The sequence below is a fragment of the Sesamum indicum genome, linkage group LG3 (genome assembly GCF_026168435.1).
Source record: "Sesamum indicum cultivar Baizhima isolate 11 linkage group LG3, ASM2616843v1, whole genome shotgun sequence".
Classification (NCBI taxonomy): Eukaryota; Viridiplantae; Streptophyta; class Magnoliopsida; order Lamiales; family Pedaliaceae; genus Sesamum; species Sesamum indicum.
In genome coordinates this window covers 17,682,649-17,702,306 of record NC_142659.1, presented here as the reverse complement: position 1 = coordinate 17,702,306, position 19,658 = coordinate 17,682,649, and the positions used below count along the sequence as shown (strand labels likewise).

The 19,658-nt window shown below is 34.0% G+C and overlaps 1 protein-coding gene and 1 long non-coding RNA gene across 3 annotated transcripts; both read right to left on the bottom strand.

Annotated features, from left to right (window-relative positions):
• Positions 1–762: 762 nt before the first annotated feature.
• LOC148788758 (uncharacterized) lies at positions 763–3,582 on the bottom strand. 2 transcript variants are annotated; one of them, XR_016064846.1, is made up of 5 exons: positions 3,441–3,582; positions 2,063–2,350; positions 1,863–1,987; positions 1,315–1,783; positions 763–1,233 (listed from the first exon to the last, which is right to left on the bottom strand). It is a non-coding gene; the product is annotated as an uncharacterized LOC148788758 (long non-coding RNA). The 2 variants fall into 2 exon arrangements; XR_016064847.1 differs by having other exon boundaries at positions 763–1,230.
• A 9,535-nt stretch (positions 3,583–13,117) lies between these two features.
• LOC105158102 (uncharacterized) lies at positions 13,118–14,716 on the bottom strand. Its single transcript, XM_011074740.3, has one exon. The coding sequence runs from the start codon at positions 14,596–14,598 to the stop codon at positions 13,165–13,167; it is 1,434 nt and encodes a 477-aa protein (XP_011073042.2). The 5' UTR covers positions 14,599–14,716; the 3' UTR covers positions 13,118–13,164.
• Positions 14,717–19,658: the final 4,942 nt, after the last annotated feature.

Genomic DNA, 19,658 nt, shown 5'->3' with positions numbered 1-19,658 from the left:
TTAAATTATTTTGAATAAATCATGTGCTACGATATCTGGCATAATAAGATCGCAAAAACCATCATTGTTATAATTTAAAATCACATAAACATATACTTTTGTTTGGATGAAAAACGCCAATTCTATGTCGAGTAAAAGTTAAATACTAAACAAATTGTAAGTCTGTTTTTGTTTGTTCACTATAAAAAAATCATTTTATTGGAATGATTTTTTTTTTTAAATTTGTAACTCTTTTTTTTTTTTTTTTTGCAACGGCTAGACCTACAGCGGCTGAACGAGGCATTATAAAGTATTTGTAACGGTTTGCACAAAAGCCGTTACATATTATAAAGGCTTTTGTGACAGTTTGTTGTAGCCGTTACAAAACTAGTAACATAAAAAAAAATTAATTTGGAATGGCTTTTATAACTGTTAGGTTGGGATTTGATATAAATGTTATTGTAACGACCTTTGTAACACATTTAGGTATAATTTTGCCAAATATTTTGTAATACTCTTAGTAACTATTTAGTATTATATTTGTATCTGATTTTGGCACTGCATTTGTAACTGATTTTTTCACTTATTTTGTGATGGTTTTTGGAACGGTCTGTATTTTAATGTGTAACTATTTTTGGCACATTTTATGTAACGGCCTGACAATTATACATTTTACTGATATATTGTAAAAGCCGTTACAAATGCAGCTACAAAATTTATTATTTTTTAATATATTTTAAAATTTATTTTATTTAATTTTATTTAAATTTTATTTTTGTAAAATTAAGTAAATAAATTTATATAAAACACAGATAATATAACAAAAAAATATTATTACAAAATACCAAAAAAAATCATAATCTAAATCATTATCCCAGGTGTGTTCGTCATTGTCGTTGTTGCTGTTGGATGCCGGGGGATCAGCTGGAGGCTCGGGTGCTAGATAATCAGGCCAGTTGGTATCGACGCTTTTGATGTAGCATTCGAATGCCAACACCTAATCATTTATGTCGGGGTGCTGTGGTTGCGGTGGCGAGGGGGAGGGAGCAGTTGACTAGGTCGCCTGGGATGGTCCAACAATCGAGTGGTACGCTTCAGAGCCGAGACCGAATACTTGACCCCTCTTCCGGCAACCCGCTGCTGACATCCAGACCTGCTGCTCGTCCAGGGCAACGAAGCCTTGAGAGGACAATGGAGGCTCTTCATTGCTATTTTCTTGTATCTGGCGTTCTTCATCATCCTCAAGAACATCTACTGCGAACATGTTAAATAATTAGATTAAGAAAAACTAATATAAAATTAAAAGAATAAACTACGTAAAAAAAATTTAATTACTTAATGCGAGCTCCTCCACCCTAGGGCCGCTCCACTTGCCGTCCTCCTTCTTTTTGTAGACGTTCTCGAACACCTCCATCTTAGTGACAGGGCATCCGAGTTGTGTCTCCTATTCAAAAATCAATCTAAAAAATGATTAAAAATAAAAAAAAAATAAATAAAATTAATAATATGATTTGAAATACTTATCATCTTTCGCTTGTGCGCCACAACGAATGACGACCCCCACGGTAGACGGTCACAGCTACTTCCGTGTTTGCTGCCCGATTGACCTTATTTTTGGCTGACTGTGCCTGAAATTTTGGGCTCGACCAGAACTGCAAAAGCTGGCACCAGATCTCCTCGGCCAGCCACATCGGTCGGGCCAACTGGTTTGGGGTGTCAGCAAACCCTTTTGCAGGAACTTTCCCGCCTGCGACTTGATGAGTTTTAACATGCTCCCGTCATCGCAGTCCCACTAATACGACATCTGAAAAATTAACAAATAGAAAAATATAATTATTTGATAAAATAATATATATTTCAATTAAAAATAAATAATAGTATACTTATTTTCAACTTTTGAAACCAGAATAGATGGTGCTCTTGTGGGGTCTTCAATATGCTGGCCCAGAGATGCGGATAATGCCCTTTGACCCCATTATTGATGATCGCGTGAAAATTGCTTTCGGACCTGACAATAATAATTAAATATTAAAATCAATTCAAAAAAAAATATTAAATCAATTAACTAAATTATTATATGTACCTCGCATCCAGGAGGCTGATGAAACGCCTCTGGGTCACTGGGGGAAGTAGTGGCATAGGTGGTGGTGGTACATCCTACGGCCTCGCCGAGGCTTGTGTACTATTGACACCACTATGGGGGAGTCTGCAGGTATCCGCGGGGTTCGGAGACTCTCTCCGAGGATGGGGTGGCACTTTGGTGCACCAGCTGGCTCATCCTGGGGAGGGCTGGGATGGCCAGGCCGTGGGTGTGACCACGACCCCAGCCATGAGCTCGACCTCAGGGTGGTGGAGCACAGGTCGTCTTTATCTACAATTTTAAACACATAAATATATATTATTATTGAATAAATTAAATTTTTCATAATTTGCCTATTAATTGGTAAGGTCCAAATTTTGCCTACAAATTGCATTCAGGTCCATATTTTTCTTAAAATGCATGATTTTTCTAAAAGTTACAATAAAGTCCAAATTGCGCCTAAAATTACATTAAGGTCCTCTAAGTTTCTAAAAATTTTATTTAGGTGCATAATTTTTCTAAAAATTGAACTAGCGTCCTTAATTTTCTAATAATTTCATAAAATTTTGATTTTCCTAAAATTACATTAAAGTCCTCTAATTATCAAAAAATTCATTTAGGTGAATGATTTCCCTAAAAATTGCATTATAGTCCTTAAATTTCTAAAATAATTACAAAGTTTCTATTTTTCTAAAATTATATTAACGTCCTCCCATTTCCTTAAAATTTTATTTAGGCGCATAATTTTTCTAAAAATTGCATTGTAGTCCTTAATTTTCTAATAATTTTATTAAAATTCTTATTTTCCTAAATTACATTAAGGTCCTCCAATTTATGGAAAATACATACATATGTAATAAAATTACATATAATGTTGTGCAAATTAAAAAAAATATCTAGAAAAATGCATAAATTTACAGAAAATTTCAGAAATTTACAGAAAACAAAAAAAAATCAGAAATTATGAATTTGGTTAAAATCACAGAAAATAAAAAAATAAAAAATTATGAAAAATTTCTGATTTGTTTTCAAAATTACAGAAATAAAAAATTCAGAATTTATTGAAAATTTCTGAATCTTTTTGAAAATTACAGAAATTAAAAAAAACTTTCAGAAAATTTCAATTTTTGAAATTCTTTTAAAATTATGTAAAATAAAAATATTTTAGAAAATTTTCAAAATTTCTGATTTGTTTTAAATTAAAAAAACTAATTTTTTTTGTAGAAATTATCCAAAGTTTTCAATATTTTTATAATTACATAAAATAAAACAATTGCAGAAAATGTTCAAGAAAAAATTCATAAATATAAAAAGATATTACATACATTTAAAAAATTCAAGAAAAAAAATTACATAAAATTTAAAAGAATAAAAAACTTACCTGACAGGGATGGCCGGAGATGGTGGTGTCTGGAGGTGGGGCCGGCGAAAAGGGAGCGAAAGAGAGAGAAAGAGAGAGAGAGAGAGAGAGAGAGAGAGAGGAGGTGGGGCTGGGTGGGGAGCGACAGGGGCTGTGGGGCAAGGGGGTGGGACAGGGCGGGTGGGGAGAGAAGAAAGAAATGGAAGAAGAGAAAGGGGAAAGTAATCTGCAAGTGTTGTAATATCTATATATATAAAATTTTGGAATGGCCACGACCCTTTCAAAAATCGTTTCAAAGACTGTTACAAAATTCAAAAATCATTATAAAAGTCGTTATAAATTATATAGTGTAAGATATCTATTTAAAAAGCCGTTAATGTAATGATACGATGTCGTTTTGGTAAATTCCGTTACAAAAATCATTATAAAAGCCGTTATAATTAATTTTATTGAAAAAAGATGCCATTTTCGATGATTTAATGCTGTGGAAACGTATAATTGTATTGGAACAATATTATTGAAATACATTAAAAAATAAAAATTTTATTCCACATTGATATATGTACGCAGTGTGCAATAAATTAGTATATTTATAAATATTAATATTACATTGATTTAACTGTCTTCTTACAGTGTTGAACTGCATGGATTAATCGACCGTCAAAATTATGATTAAACTGTCAGATAGATCACACTTACCAAAAAATCTATTCGGTCAAGTTGTAGCCTTATTGGGTATACAGATTTCAACATATCGTTCTTGGAACGTAATAACATACATTCAAGATGGTGTATTTCTAAATCAGGTAATGTGATTTAAAATCATATCGTTTGATATGATTTAATGGCACATACTTGTATATATTTAAATTTGGTATGAATCGAGTGGCCGGATGTAAAGATATTGTATTTTTTATTTGAATTTATGAGATGGCTCATTTTTTTGTAACTGCTTTTGTAATAGATTTTGTAATGGTTTTTGAAATTTGGCGTTACAAAATTTCATTTCCCGCATGTTGACAAAAGTTGACCGCCTTATTTTATAACGGCCTTTGTAATGGTTTTTAAATAAATTAGCCATTACAAATAATAAAATTTAAAAAATTATATATTTTTTTTTTATTTTACAACATTGCAATAGAAAATATTTTCATTAAAAAAATATACATTATGTAACCTCGTATTCATTATTGTTAGTCTCGTAGTCCTCGAAGCGTCTTCATATCCTCTTCATCTTCATTATCAGTTTAACCAGATTCAGTCCGTGAAGTACCTGCAACATGCTGGTGTGCAATCGAAATATCGACTACAATTTGGAAACTAGTGGGATCATGTAGATCGTGCGACTGATTGTCCGTAGCAACTTTAGGGTCTTGTACAACTTTCTCTAGCTGATATGCGATCTCAGTCCATTTGAACTCATCAAAAACTCTTCGAGCCTTGGTTTTGCAGACAACCATTCAATTCGCTTTGTCCCTTTTTATACTTGAGTACTCAGTATAGTACACTTGTACTGCTTGTTGTGCAAGTATATTGCTCATTCTTTTGGTATACCTTTTTCAAGTTTACATCGAGGTGATAGCGTGGGTATACCTTCATGCCTCTTACTGGATCGACCTAATGACACTTAAACAGAACAATGTGCAAGCTTGAAATAAGTTGATATGTCAATTGAATGATCTCTTTGATGATTCCATAGAAGTCATTGTCCTCTTCTGATGAACTTTTGACACACACTCCACGATTCATTGTTGACTTGCCATGGTTGTGACATTCTATCTGAAAGTTGTACCCGTTCACAAAGTAGCAAGGCCACGACTTCACTTCTGCACTTGGATCCCAACAATGACACTTCAGGAGCTCGTTGTCCCTATAGTTTAACTCAGGATGTACCTGCACGTTCATATATTAATAAGATATTTTAAAATTGAACACAACGTACTTTTAAAAAATTAAAAAAAAGATTAACTTACACGTCGTTTGAATCAATCCTTGAACTCAGTCGATACAAGTCGATCAATAATTGGGTCAGCCGAATTGTAGTGCGGTATAGTTCATTCAGGTATGACCTGTAGATATATTAATCAGATAAATGATATCTACATACATGAATACACAAATTAGCATTAAGCGTATATTGAAAATAACATCTTACTCATAATGTGGCGTGACTACTTTACAGTTGGTCAAAATGTATGTCTCGATGATGTGCCATTCTGGTCCACTGAGCCATCTCTTCTTTGAGGCCCCACTAGCTCTATTAGGGTAGTTGAAAATAGACACCTAGATTCCAGCATCCCTGCTTGTGCGCTCATCATTTCTACGAGGCATGTTTCGTTCAGTAGGCACGTCCGACTCAAAGTACTGTGAAGGAAACAAAACGATTTTCTCGACAATTGATGCCTTGACATGTTCTTTATTTTTCACTTTTTTCTTCAACTCACGTAAGAACCTTTGAAATTGGTACATCCACCTATATAGCATTGGCCCCCCTATGCGAGCTTCATACAACAGGTGTACAATGAAGTGTTCCATAGAGTCAAAAAAAAGCTAGAGGAAATATCTTCTCAAGGTTGCCGAGTTTGATCGAAACATTGTTTTCTCATCTATTCATTTTTTTCAATCGGCTTCTAGTGTTGACTCTCTTTCAATCGGATCTTTTTCCACAAGGTTTCAACCTTTGAAACCCTCTAAATCATTACTAATTTTTATCCTCCCAAAGTCCACGGAGCATTGGCTATGGGAGAATATCCTTCCAACCTCCTTCCCGAAGATTTGGGAGTCCTAGGTGTAAAAGATATTCTTATCATTTTGATGACGATTGAGAATTCTAGTCATAAAGGAATAAGTTTCCCCTCGAATTTGTAGAGATTTGGCTCTATCCTCCAGGGTGAGAGGTGGCCTATAAATAATGGACACTTCCAATGCTAGAACTGAAACATGGGAAGGAATTGACCGAACTAAAACACGGGAAGGAACTGACAAACAAATTGGAGACAATCGAAACATCCATGTCGATGATGGGAAACCCTTATCATGTACAACCCGCAACGGGTGCACAGATACTGATCCTGTAATTTTCTATAAATAATTTTTGAAAATATTACTATATAAATTGAATTCAACATATTCAATAAAATAAATAAATAATATTCTCAAAATTATTAAAGTAATTTTCATTTTATTATATTGGGATAAAACTAAAATTATTGGGGTAAATTGCATAACATCCCCCTATGTTTTAGAAAATAGCGTGAAATCCCCTTATATTATATTTATAGGCAAAATTATCCTGTATTATCTAAAAGACAACAAAATACGCCCTCTTTGTTGGATTTTAATAAGATTGATGAACACACACTATTTGTGTGAATTGACATCATTTTTGGTGTTTTTATTATTATTATTAGTTAAAAAATGTCCATTTTACCTTTTTGTTAGACATTTAAGTGTGCAAATATTTTTCCACTCTTATTTTCTAAAGAGCATTATTTTAATAAATTACATATTATTGGTTAATTTTTTTTATTAGTTAGTTTTTATATATTTTATAAATTATATTTATTTACAAAATATATTAACTAAATATTAAAATACCTAAAATATCTATATAATGATTAAATTTAAATTTTAAATTAATAAATCACAATACAAAATTTAATATACTAAAATAAACTTTTCAAGTTTAGATATTTATATGAATATAAATATATCGACTATAACAAATATATATTATTAACGAAATTAAATTAATATTTACTTTAAATATATTTTAATAAATTATATTTAGTTTTAGAATATATCAATTAAATGTCAAATAATAAAACAGTATATAAACTGTTTTAGATTATATTATTTATAAATAATATTTAATTAAAATTACCATGTTTTAAAAATAAAAATTTAATAGTTTTCTTTTTATTTTTAAAATTTGATAAAAAATAAAATATTATCGTTTCCCAAGCCACCTCCACTTTCAACCCGCGCCGCCGCCCTCCCCCATCTCCTCGCCATGGATTTGGCGACAAGGGTCTCCCAAATGACCTTCGCTACCCAGATTGAATGGCCACAACGAGGTCGCCCCTCTATGGGGCCAAAGTTTCCGTCGTTGTTTTCCGTTTTGATTGTAGGCGCGACAACGAGGTATTTATTTAAGTAAATATATACATATGTTTACTCCCTTTCAATTGGATCTTTTTCCACAAGGTTTCAACCTTTGAAACCCTCTAAATCGTTACTAATTTTTATCACCCTACAATGGGTATATTTTAGCAACAGTTCATGACATTAGAGACTAGGTGAATTATGCGTGAAGATTTAGATTTCGAGTTTTATACGGCTACGGTCTTACTGTCAATCGTCTCCAAGCCTTAGTTTAGGATATGGAATTGGGCGTCGGTTCCCATCCTTGACTAGACATCAATGCTTCATATTCAAATGCATTTATTCTAATGATCGTCGTGGGGCCGTTCCCACTCAATCAATCGCTATGGCCATAAATTTAAAAAGTTTAAACTATCTCAAAGCGCATAGGAGATGTCGTTGTCACAATACTGACATCGGAGAGATTCTTTCCTGTAATCGACCATCCTCGCTACAAATTCCAACTACACTGGACAAAACATATAATGATCATATCTCAAGATACAGTCACCATTCGCCATATCCAAGACACAGTCTTTGTATGCACGCGATTGCTATGATTCCTCAAGTTCGAGAACTAATCCCATACCATCATAATCGAGAATACCAGTCGTACCGACCAAGCCCTTAAGGTTTTCATGTGACGATTACTACGAGTCAGTTTAGTGAGTCAACTATCTTGCCACTAAGCCACTAAAATTGCAAAAACAACTTATGTCTCCTACCGACAAAACACGATTGCAATACATAGTGCAAATCTCTAGAGAACTCTTGATGCCATGTCTTGAGGTCCGCAACTTAAAACATTTCAAATCGATCCTTAAGTTGGTTTCATAACTATCAAACATATGCACAGCCTCCACGGGTTTAACATGTTCGGTCTGTAGGCATTTTATTGTGACATTGAGAACCGTTTAATATAAGTGATAAGCACAATAAATGTGAGTTTGGCTTACCATATTCATTATTTTGATAAAAATAGTCTATTAAAAAATAATTAATTTAATTGGTTTTTAGATCAACTATTCTAACAGAATTTTTCTAGGCCTTCTCAAGCCTCTTTGCTTAACAGATCTTTCTTAGGAGTTTGGGCTTAGGGTTCCTTTCTGTCTTGCGCCATGTGCAATCCTAGGTCCTTTGGCATTTTCCAGGTTAGGCTCCTATGCTCTTTGGGGCATCAAAATTATTATTAGGATGTTAGGATTTTTTCGACCGAATCTTATAGCTTTCTAATAGAATTCAAAATTTAACTTGTTTTAAGGCCTGGTTAGGACTATTTTTTTTTAAAAAAAAAAAATACCTACAAATTCTATTGTAGAAATTCATTGTACTTTTTCCAATATCGAGTTCTGTGAGTGTTGGAAATGAGTTTTTCAATTATTTTCTCAAGTTTTATTGCTTCAATTCCATCACCCCCACCCACGAAAAAAATAAAACAAGAAAAATTGCAAAGAGAGAAGAAGAAAAATAATGTGATGGAATTTGAGCGACATTTATGCCTGTGGGGTAGTTATACTGCCTCATGTCTTTCTGACCTTGGTGAAGACTTTCCAAGTATTTGAATGAGAATTGAGTTTTATATCAAAAAACGTACCAAAATGGAAAGGGAAATAAGAGAAAATGTTATCGCCCTTTTACACCTTTCCATGTGACAAAGTTGGCATTCGTTAGAAAAACAGTGGAATCAATTTCCAGAAGGCAATCGGGCACTGTACTCTATCTAAATTTTCTCAACAAAAAATGTGTGCAAAATTGACATCGGCCTAGGAAGCCCAAGAAAGCCCAAAGAAGACTGCATACGTCCACAGGAAAAGTAAGCCTAAGGAACCCACCGAGGAAGGGAAGCCTACTCCAAATGATGCCCATATCAATTAAAGACCTTTGAAATGTATGAGTGTTGGCAGCCAAGCTTACGTCACGTGCAGGTCAAAGAAAGAGGGTGGAAGGCGTCCCTGTCCAAGGAGGTAACCTCCTCCCAAAGTCCAATGAGCATTGGCTATGGGAGAATATCCTTCCAACCTCCTTTCCAAAGATTTGGGAGCCCTAGGTGTAAAAAATATTCTTATCATTTCGATGAAGATTGGGAATTCTAGTTGCAAAGGAATAAGTTTCCCCTCGAATTTGGAGAGATTTGGCTTTATCCTCCAGTGTGAGAGGTGGCCTATAAATAATGGACGCTTCCAATGCTAGAATTGAAATATGTGAAGGAATTGATCGAACTAAAACATGGGAAGGAACTGACCAACAAATTGGGAACAGTCGAAACATCCATGTCGATGATGGGAAACTCTTGTCATGTACAACCGCAATGATGCACAAATACTGATTCTGTAATTTTCTATAAAATATTACTATAAATTGAATTCAAAATATTCAATAAAATAAATAAATAATATTCTCAAAATTATTATATAATTTTCATTTTATTATATTGGGATAAAACTAAAATTATTGGGGTAAATTGCATAACATCCCCCTATGTTTCAGAAAAATAGCGTGAAATCCCCTTGTGTTATATTTATAGGCAAAAATATCCTGTATTATCTAAAAGACAACAAAATACCCCCTCTCTTGTTGGATTTTAATAAAGATTGATGAACACGCGCTATTTGTGTGAATTGACATCATTTTTAGTGTTTTTATTATTATTATTAGTTAATAAATGTCTAGTTTACCCCTTTGTTAGACATTTAAGTGTGAAAATATTTTTCCACTCTTATTTTCTAAAGAGCATCATTTTAATAAATTACATATTATTGGTTAATTTTTTTTATTATTTAGTTTTGATATACTTTATAAATTATATTTATTCATAAAATATAATAACTAAATATTAAAATACCTAAAATATCTATATAATGATTAATTTTAAATTTTAAATTAATAAATCACAATATAAAATTTAATATACTAAAATAAACTTTTCAAGTTTAAATATTTATATGAATATAAATATATCGACTATAACAAATATATATTACTAATGAAATTAAATTAATATTTACTTTAAATATGTTTTAATAAATTATATTTAGTTTTAGAATATATCAATTAAATGTCAAATACTAAAAAAGTATATAAACTGTTTTGGGTTATACTATTTATAAATAATATTTAATTAAAATTACCATGTTTTAAAAATAAAAATTTAATAGTTTTCTTTTTATTTTTAAAATTTGAAAAATTATATTATGTTTACTTAATTTTAAAAAAAAAAGTCTTCCAAATTCAAATTTAAATTTATTATATATATATATATATTTATATTACAAAATTTATATAAAAAATAAAAAATAAAAATTTATCATTTCCCAAGCCACCTCCACTTTCGGCCAGCTTCACCGCCCTCCCCCATCGCCTCGTCATGGATTTGGTGCGACAGGGGTTTCCCAAATGACCTTCGCTGCCCAGATTGAATGGCCACAGCGAGGTCGCCCCTCTATCGGGCAAAATTGCCGTTGTCGTTGCCCGTTTTGATTGCAGGCGCGACAACGAGGTCACCTAAAGATTGGACGGTGATGCCAGTAGGCGGCTACCGTTATCGTCGCCTTATTATACACACATATATTCTATAACTATATATATAAATATATAAGTGTACATATATAGAAATGTATATACATTTATATAACTATATATATATGTAACATAAAATATATAACTATTATTGTTTTTGTGTCGTAGTGACACTTCTTGTCTTCACAGGGTAATGGGATTCCTATATAGTTTAATTGATGAGGCAAAAAGGAAAAAAGAAAAAAGAAGAAGAATCGGACCTTACAGTATTAGAATATCTCATCCCAACATTATTCATGTTAGCATTCTTACCTTACAATTTAGAATATCATTTTCAAGGCAACAACTTATTAACATTTCTTCACTGGTAATGCCTTTTGCAATTTTTGTTGTTAAAATGATATTATTTCCATCATTATAAATCAATATAGCCACTTGAAAAAAATTATTATTGGCTATAATATTAATGATTACGATTAAAGATCGTGATAAATGATTATTGACTACAACATTAATGGTTATGGCCAAAAATAGTATTATTAATTACGCTTAAATAAAATCGATATAAAAAATTGACTTTTCCACCATAAAAAAATTATTTGCCATGGTTAATGATTATTTATTATGGCTATTTTTATTATTAACCATAGCAAATTAACGATGGTTAAATGTTATAAATCTTCTACTGTCTTAAAAACCATGATTAATGAATATTATCTATTATGATCAAATAAAATTAATGCGATACTTAAGTTTTAATCAAGGTTAATCAACATCTCCATTAGCTATGGCCGATGCATTTGTCATGGTTTGTTGTTATGTCTGATATTTTGATCTCACTTGTAAAATTGATTATTAGCCATTGTTCAGATGTGGTTAAATTAGTAGGGATAATTACACTCCTTTCCCCTGAGATTTGGTGTAGTTACACATAGACTCCATTTAGTTTGGAAAATTATATTTAGCATCCTTGAGGTTTGATTCCGTCTAACAAATAAGGTTATTCGTTCATCAAAATTCACTGAACTTATTGATATTAATAAAAAAAATTGAATGAAAATTGATATTTACCGTTAATTGACTGATTATAAATTTATTGCAAGTCAAATAATTCTTTTGGACTAAACTACCCTTATAACAATGAAGATATACCTCCTCATATGCATTAACGCGTGAAGACTTGTAAGGATAATTTGATTATAAAAATATTTATTTAACCTGCAATGATTCAATAATAAGGCAATCATGGGTAATATAGATTTTGTTTTATGATTCTTTTTATTAATATCAGCAAATTTGATAAATTTTAACTAACGAAGGAATTTATCTGTTAGACGGAAGCAAGTCTCATGGATACTAAATGTAATTCTCAAACCACAAGAAACTTACGCGCAAACCTCAAAGAAAGGAAGTATAGCTATCCCTGATTAGTATTTACTATAATTTTTTTCCTGTTTATCATAATAATTAACCATTAAAAAAAACATAATATTTTCTAGTGGAGGCCATAAAATTTTAATGATCATAAATTACTAGAATATTTCATATTATGTTTGGATGGATTGGTTTCGAGTTAAAAACGATTTCAAATTCATAATAATAAATAAAATGAATTTGTTTGCATAATTTTATGTTACAAAAGCTTTCATTTTTCTTTTTTTTTCCTTATACGAGTCATTCAAAAATTAATATTTATTTCTCAAATCTAAATCCTTCTATACAAATACAGTCTCGGACAACGATACCTTCCAATTGATTCCAGCCAGAAATCGACAAGTAGTATTCTCAATTGAAAATCCCAGATGAGTGTATCTATGCTATCAGATGAAAAACGAGATTACGAAAAAGAGAGAGCAAGACAACAAAATCAGTAAAAGATCTCCCATCACATGTTGGTGTTGTATTCTGATGTCAATATGTGTATACATGTATTATTGTATTTGGCCACACTTTTGACACAAGTTGATCACTTGACACACATATAACTCGACACGAAAATGTGATAGAACATCGACTGCATGCATTATATGTATGAATCCATGTTTTAAACAGCATAACTAAAGAGAAGTTCTCAATCCCAGAAAACTCAGAATCTCATGTTAAGTACCTTACCAAGAGGCTGATAGTTCTTGGAAGAAGAATCATCCTTAACACTCTCACTACTATCATAATCTCTCGGAAACGATTCCTCCCGGAGTGCAGCTATGGCTGCCTTTCTCCTCTCCTTACGCTCCTTCCTCCTTTGGATATGATCCTCCATTGCCGTTTTCGCCTTCTCAGCCGCCTCAGCCCTGCTGATCGCTTGCTCCGCTCTCGTCCTCAGCTCTCCGATCTTCGTCATTGCGGCTTCCAGCTCTTTCTTCATGTCCTCCATCTCTTTCCCATTTTCATGCGATGTCTCCTCAACTTTGTGTGATTCTGTGCTTGTTTCGTCTCCTGATTTCATGGCTAATTCCTTCAGCACTCTGTTCTCTCTCATGGTTTCCTCTGCTTCTAATCCCATCTGCTGGAGTGCATTATATAGTGCTGTTTTTTCGCTCTGCGCTCTTGCCTCAGCAGCCTCGGCAGCAGCCTGCTTCGACCTCCCTTTGTGCAGCTCAAACTTCAGCATTGCTATCTCGACCTGAGCATCATTCTCCTTTTCTATAGCTTTCTCCAGCTCTGTTTTCGTGCTCTCCACAGACTCCTTCAGGCCGGAGGCCTCAGCGTTTGCGCTTTCAAGCTCTGCCGTCAACTTTTTCAGCTCCATCTCCAGTAAGCCAATGTAAGCTGCCTGGTCCGAGTTCTTCTTCTCGTGCAGGTCCATAGTTTCTTTCAGCTTGTTTAGTTCAGATACAGCATCCGAAGCAGCTTTTTCAGATGATGCACGCAGCTCGTTCGCTACATTAAGCTGCAGCTGCAATGAATCGATATAAGCCGATTTTTCCATGAGCTGATTCTCCAAATCATGCATGATCATTACTTTCTTCACTGCAGACTCAAGATGCTCCTTCGTTTCGGATGCTGCTTTTGCTAATGACTCTAGCTGAGCGTCCTTCGCTGATAAAACGTCTGCGTTTTCTCGTTCTACTTCAACAGCCTGTACCTTCAAATGCACAATAGTTTCTTTCATCTCTGAAGCCTGTCTCAGAAGCTCCTCTGTTTTCAGTCTCTCCTCAGACAAGGTCCTCTCCGTCGCCTGCGCTTGCACTAACAACTCCAATTTCGCCTCTTGCAGAACAACGAGCTCGTTTTCCATGTTCAGCAGCTGGCCCCGTGTCAATTCTAATTCGCTCGTAACGTGCGAGAGCTGCTCTTTAACGTTTTCAGATTCCGCTAGCTGACGGGCCAAATGCTCAAGGGCTGATTCGAGTTCGTTTATACGTGCATTGGCTTCTCGGGATTCACCGATGTAGTAGTCCTTTTGAGAATCGGACTTCCTTAGCAAGATTGAGAGCTCATCAGCTGTTTTCTGATGGTGGTCTAGCTTGAGAAGGGCTTGCTTGTATGCCGAGTCCTTTGCCTCCAGTTGAAGTTTCATGTTCGCCAATTCTTTCTCCAGGCTTTCCAGTTCCCTTTCTTTCTCTATTTCTTGCTGTTAGAAAGATTGCAATTTAACTTTGTGTTAGGAGTTGGTATGTTGTTCTTATGTATAATTACACCCCTCAACTTTGGTTTATTACATTTTACCCATGTAGAAACAATAATTGAGACCAAATTCTCCTTAAAAAAATAAAAAGAGCAATGCAACTCCTAAACTTTTACGGAAAACTTTACTGTCTCCCACGTTAAAATATCACGGTGACTATTTTTAGGCTTTATTTTTAAGGGATTTTTAAGTTTGAATTTTCTATTCCAAATTCTAATAGGTTGCATTTAGATTGAAGGATAGATTTCAAATTTTTAATAATTTGTTTGGATAGTTATTCTAAATTTTATGATTTCAAATTCTTTGAATTAGTTTAGATAATTGCAAATTTAAAGGATTTTAAATCCTTCAATTCTAGATTTGAACTATGTTTTATTGAATATTGATAGAATTTCAAATTTTCACCAATGGAATTATTTGATATACTTTCTCCAAATACTTCCTTCAAATTCAAATTCATCAATCCAAATGCAACGTCAGGGTGTATTTGAATTGATGAATTTGGATTCGAAAGTTAGATTTGGAGAAAAGATCTTAAATAATTCAATTTGAAAAGAATTTGAAATCCATACATATTCATCAAAAAATAGTTAAAGATTAGAATGGAAGAATTTGAAATCCTTAAAATTTGAAATTATTCAAACATATTCATATTATTAAGGATTGATTTCAAATCTTTCAATCCAAATACAACTTTAAATCTTCTATTTCATTTAACATGTACACACTACATGCACAGTCATTCATTCAATAAAATAAATGACATAATCTTAATACCCTTGACGTGCATATGTTAAATTGAATAGAGATACAACATGATTTGTAATTAAAAAATCCAAGTTAAAATTTTTTGTGTATATTGTGACAGTGGAGCCTGTTTCATTTGATCCGCTCAACTTTTTAAAATCCAACTCCGCGATAAATATCGAAGAATATATATGTAATAATAATGATAGTCTTATGTCAAAATTGCCTGAATTTATATCCTGTAATAATAAAACTTTCAGCTATCATTGGATCTGTGAAGAATTCATTCTCCCAACCACGTAAACCCTGTATTTTCTAACACATTATTCTTCGTATTCTTGCATCTAGTTTACACCTACTAATGTTTTCAGCACTCACAGGTAATATGAAAAGTTTTTATCCAAATTAGGTCTTATCTAACCAAATCAATCATGTAGCAAGTATGATATATTTTTCTTTTTAAACCGTACATCAATCACTCAGTAACTATATTATATTTGACATATAATTTATTCAAATTTGATCAAATTAGATCTATTTAGAATTTCCAAATAACGCATACACAAAAACCATGAAACATAACTTACATCATCTTTGGTAGGAGTGCTAGTCTTCTGCTGGTCGTTTCTGTGTCCGAAGAAAGAGAGTGCAGTTTGAACTGATTCGATTGGTTTCGTATCAATCTCCCCCATCCTTATATTCCTCGAACAAATCCCAGAAAAACCCTTAAATCACATGTGAAGAATTACAGTACATGCATCAAAAATCAAGTGTCAAAATGGTTAGAGCTGGTAGGAGTTTAAAAGGGAAATCGATGTGATCATTTTATATAAATGGGATCAGACGACGTTCTAATTTGTGAAGTTTACTCTTATGAGATAGTTGGAAAGATCGAGGTGCCAGACTTTGTCAGCATGCAGTGATATCTGGATAGGTAAACTATATGAAATTTTCCTTGTAGAAGTCGTCCGAGGAAGGACATGTTATTGTTTGTTTGAATCGAGTGCAACAGATTTTTAACTGGATTTCGGACAACCGGCGCCTTTTCTTTTCTTCTTTTCTTGTTGTTTTTCTTTCACTGTGCAATTAGAACCCGATTCATGACAATGAAACATTTTCTTGTTTCTTGGTTTTGGAATTGTAGGAGATACAGGTCCGAAATGAGGAGAGCCCTTTCTGTCCAGTCGGTTTTTGAGATGCTGTACGTGCAATATTCCCATAACTCTGTTTCCAATTATTGCAACATTTTAAATCTCTCGAGAAACCTCTTGTAAAGGTGGTGTAGATATTCTGTTACACATTTGTGTTGTATATATATATAATTGGCTTATTTCAATGTGTGATTTACACGTTTTTTTAAAATAAAAATATTAATTGTATTATACTATAATCTATGGTAAATTATGGTCACCTTTTTTGAGATATTTTATAATTACGAATACCTTATCATTTTCTTGAAAATTGAAAATATCTCCTCAATATAACGGCTCTAACAAGTAACACAATCCGCTAGTCCCTATTTTTATGATAAACAAGTCAAGATATCTGTGTGAACAAAATATTAATTATAATTAAGATTTTTAAAAAATTTTATGAATTAAAATGTTGTACGAATCTTAATGTAAGTATTGTCGATATTAGAGGAGAGTGTCTATGTGTTTGATGGTTTGCCTCAATAAAGGTGGGGGAGTATATGCTAGTCTTGATGGGTGTAAGAAATAGTAAAGCACTTGTTAGGCCTACTGTGGGTCGTCTGTAGTTAATGGATATTAAGGTGGACAGTCATATATTTGAGCGATCATATGGTCGAATATTTAAATGGGCTAATAAAATATTGCCCCCGAGTCGCACCTTGACGAGAGATTACTATAGCATGAAGAAGCAACATATTGTACGGTAAGGACGACGTTGATTTGGAGTACTGCAAATTTTGTGGGGATGCTAGGTATAAGCCGACTGGAAGGCAGGATCCACGACGCAAGAAATCCCCGTGTACCGTCCTTAGGTACCTATCGCTTACTCTCCGTCTGTAGAGGTTGTATTTTTCGAGGGCAACTGTCAAGCACAGGAGGTGGCATGCCACACATTAGACGAAGGAGGGGTCTATGTGTCATCCCTTCGATGTCGAGGCTTAGAAATATTTTGACCGGACTTATCCCGATTTTGCAGAAGAGCTGCGTAATATTCGGCTGGGCCTCTGTACTGATGGTTTTGCCCCTCACAGTCAGTACGATCGTACTTATTCATATTGGCCCGTTATTATTACACCGTATAATCTCCCCCTGGTATGTGCATGAGTTCTAATTACATCTCTCTGGCGGTGGTGATCCTTGGTCTTTCTAATCCAAAGCGTCTGATTGATGTGTACTTGAAATCGTTGAAGAGCTGCTGCAGTTGTGGCATATGGGTGTTCAAACGTACGACAATGCCACGGCAATGTATTCATCATGCGGGCGATGTCGATGTGGACTGTGAATGACCTACTCGCCTATGGGAGCGTCTGGGTGGACTACCGTTGGTGTTATGGTTTGCCCGATTTGTGAGGATGACAAACGAGCATTTCATTTGTAGCACGGTAGGAAGGCGTGCTACTTTAACTGCCATAGACAGTTTCTCCCTGAGCACCATCCCTATCGAAGGAACAAGAAAGCCCTTACGAAAAATTCTGTCGAATATAAAGTTACACGTCAGAGGTTGACAGGAGACCAGATCCTGGATTGGGTTGCAGACATTAGTCCTGCCGTTGAAATGTTGTTGACACTCTGTTCCGGCTATAGTAGCAACGACAAGTGGACAAAGAAAAACATCTTTTGGGATATTCTATACTAGGCTACGCATTTGATCCGGCACAACCTTGATGTCATGCATATTGAGAAAAATGTGTTTGACAATATATTCAACACGGTCATGGACGTCAAAGAAAACGCGAAGGATAATTTGAATGCATGACGGATTTGAAAGTCATCTGTAATTGCCTGGAGTTTAAGTTGGACAAACATAGACTGAACGTTATGCCTAAAGCAGTCTATATCCTGACGAAGGAGTAGAAGAGGATGATATTTGAATGGATTTGTGGCCTTAATTTTCCTAATGGCTACGCGTCTAACCTAGCCTGTTACGTTGACATGATGGAATTACGGATGCACGCATGAAGAGCCACGATTATCACGTATTCATGTAGAAATTAATCCCGACTACCTTTCGTGAGATGCTTCCCGAGCATGTATGGAGTGCCTTAACGGAGGTTAATCTTTTATTCAAAAGCATATGTTCGACCACGCTTGGTGTTGCCAAGCTGCATAAGTTAGAAAGCAGTGTTGTCATCATATTGTGCAATCTTAAGAAGATATTTCGTCTAACTTTTTCGACTCAATGGAGCACTTTATTGTTTATTTGCCATATGAAGCTGGTGTAGGGGGGCCAGTATAATACAGGTGGATGTATCCATTTGAAAGGTTCCTACATAAGTTGAAGAAAAAGGTGAAAAATAAAGCACATGTTGAGGCATACATTATTGAGGAAATTGATTGGTTTTCTTCATAGTACTTTGAGCTAGACGTGCCTTCCAAATGAAGCATGCCTCGTAGAAATGATGAGCGCACAAGCAACGATGCTGGAATTCAGGTGTCTATTTTCAACTATTCTGGTAGGGCAAAGTGGTGCCTTGATGAAGAGATGGCTTAGTGGACCAGAACGGCATATCATTGTGACGTACATTTTGACCAACTGTGAAGTAATCATTCCATATTATGAATACGATGTTATTTTCAATAAACATGTATGCTAATTTGTGTATTTATGTATATACATATCATTTATCTGAATAATAAGTCTACGATCATACCTGAACGAATTGTACCAGCACCACCATTCGACCGACCCAATTATTGATCGACTTGTATCGACTGAGTTCAAGGATTAATTCAAACGACATGTAACTTAATCCATTTTTTTTTATTTTTTAAAAATACATTATGTCCCAGTTCAAAATATCTAATTAATTAATAAATGAACGTGCAGGTACGTCCCGGGTTGAACTACAAGGAGAACAAGCTCCTAAAGTGTGATTATTGGGTTCCAAGTGCAGAAGTGACGTTGGTGCCTTGCTATTTTGTGAATGGATACAACTTCCAGATGAAATGTCACAACGTCGTAAGTCAACAATGAATAGTGAAATGTGTGTCAAAAGTTCATATACAAACGAG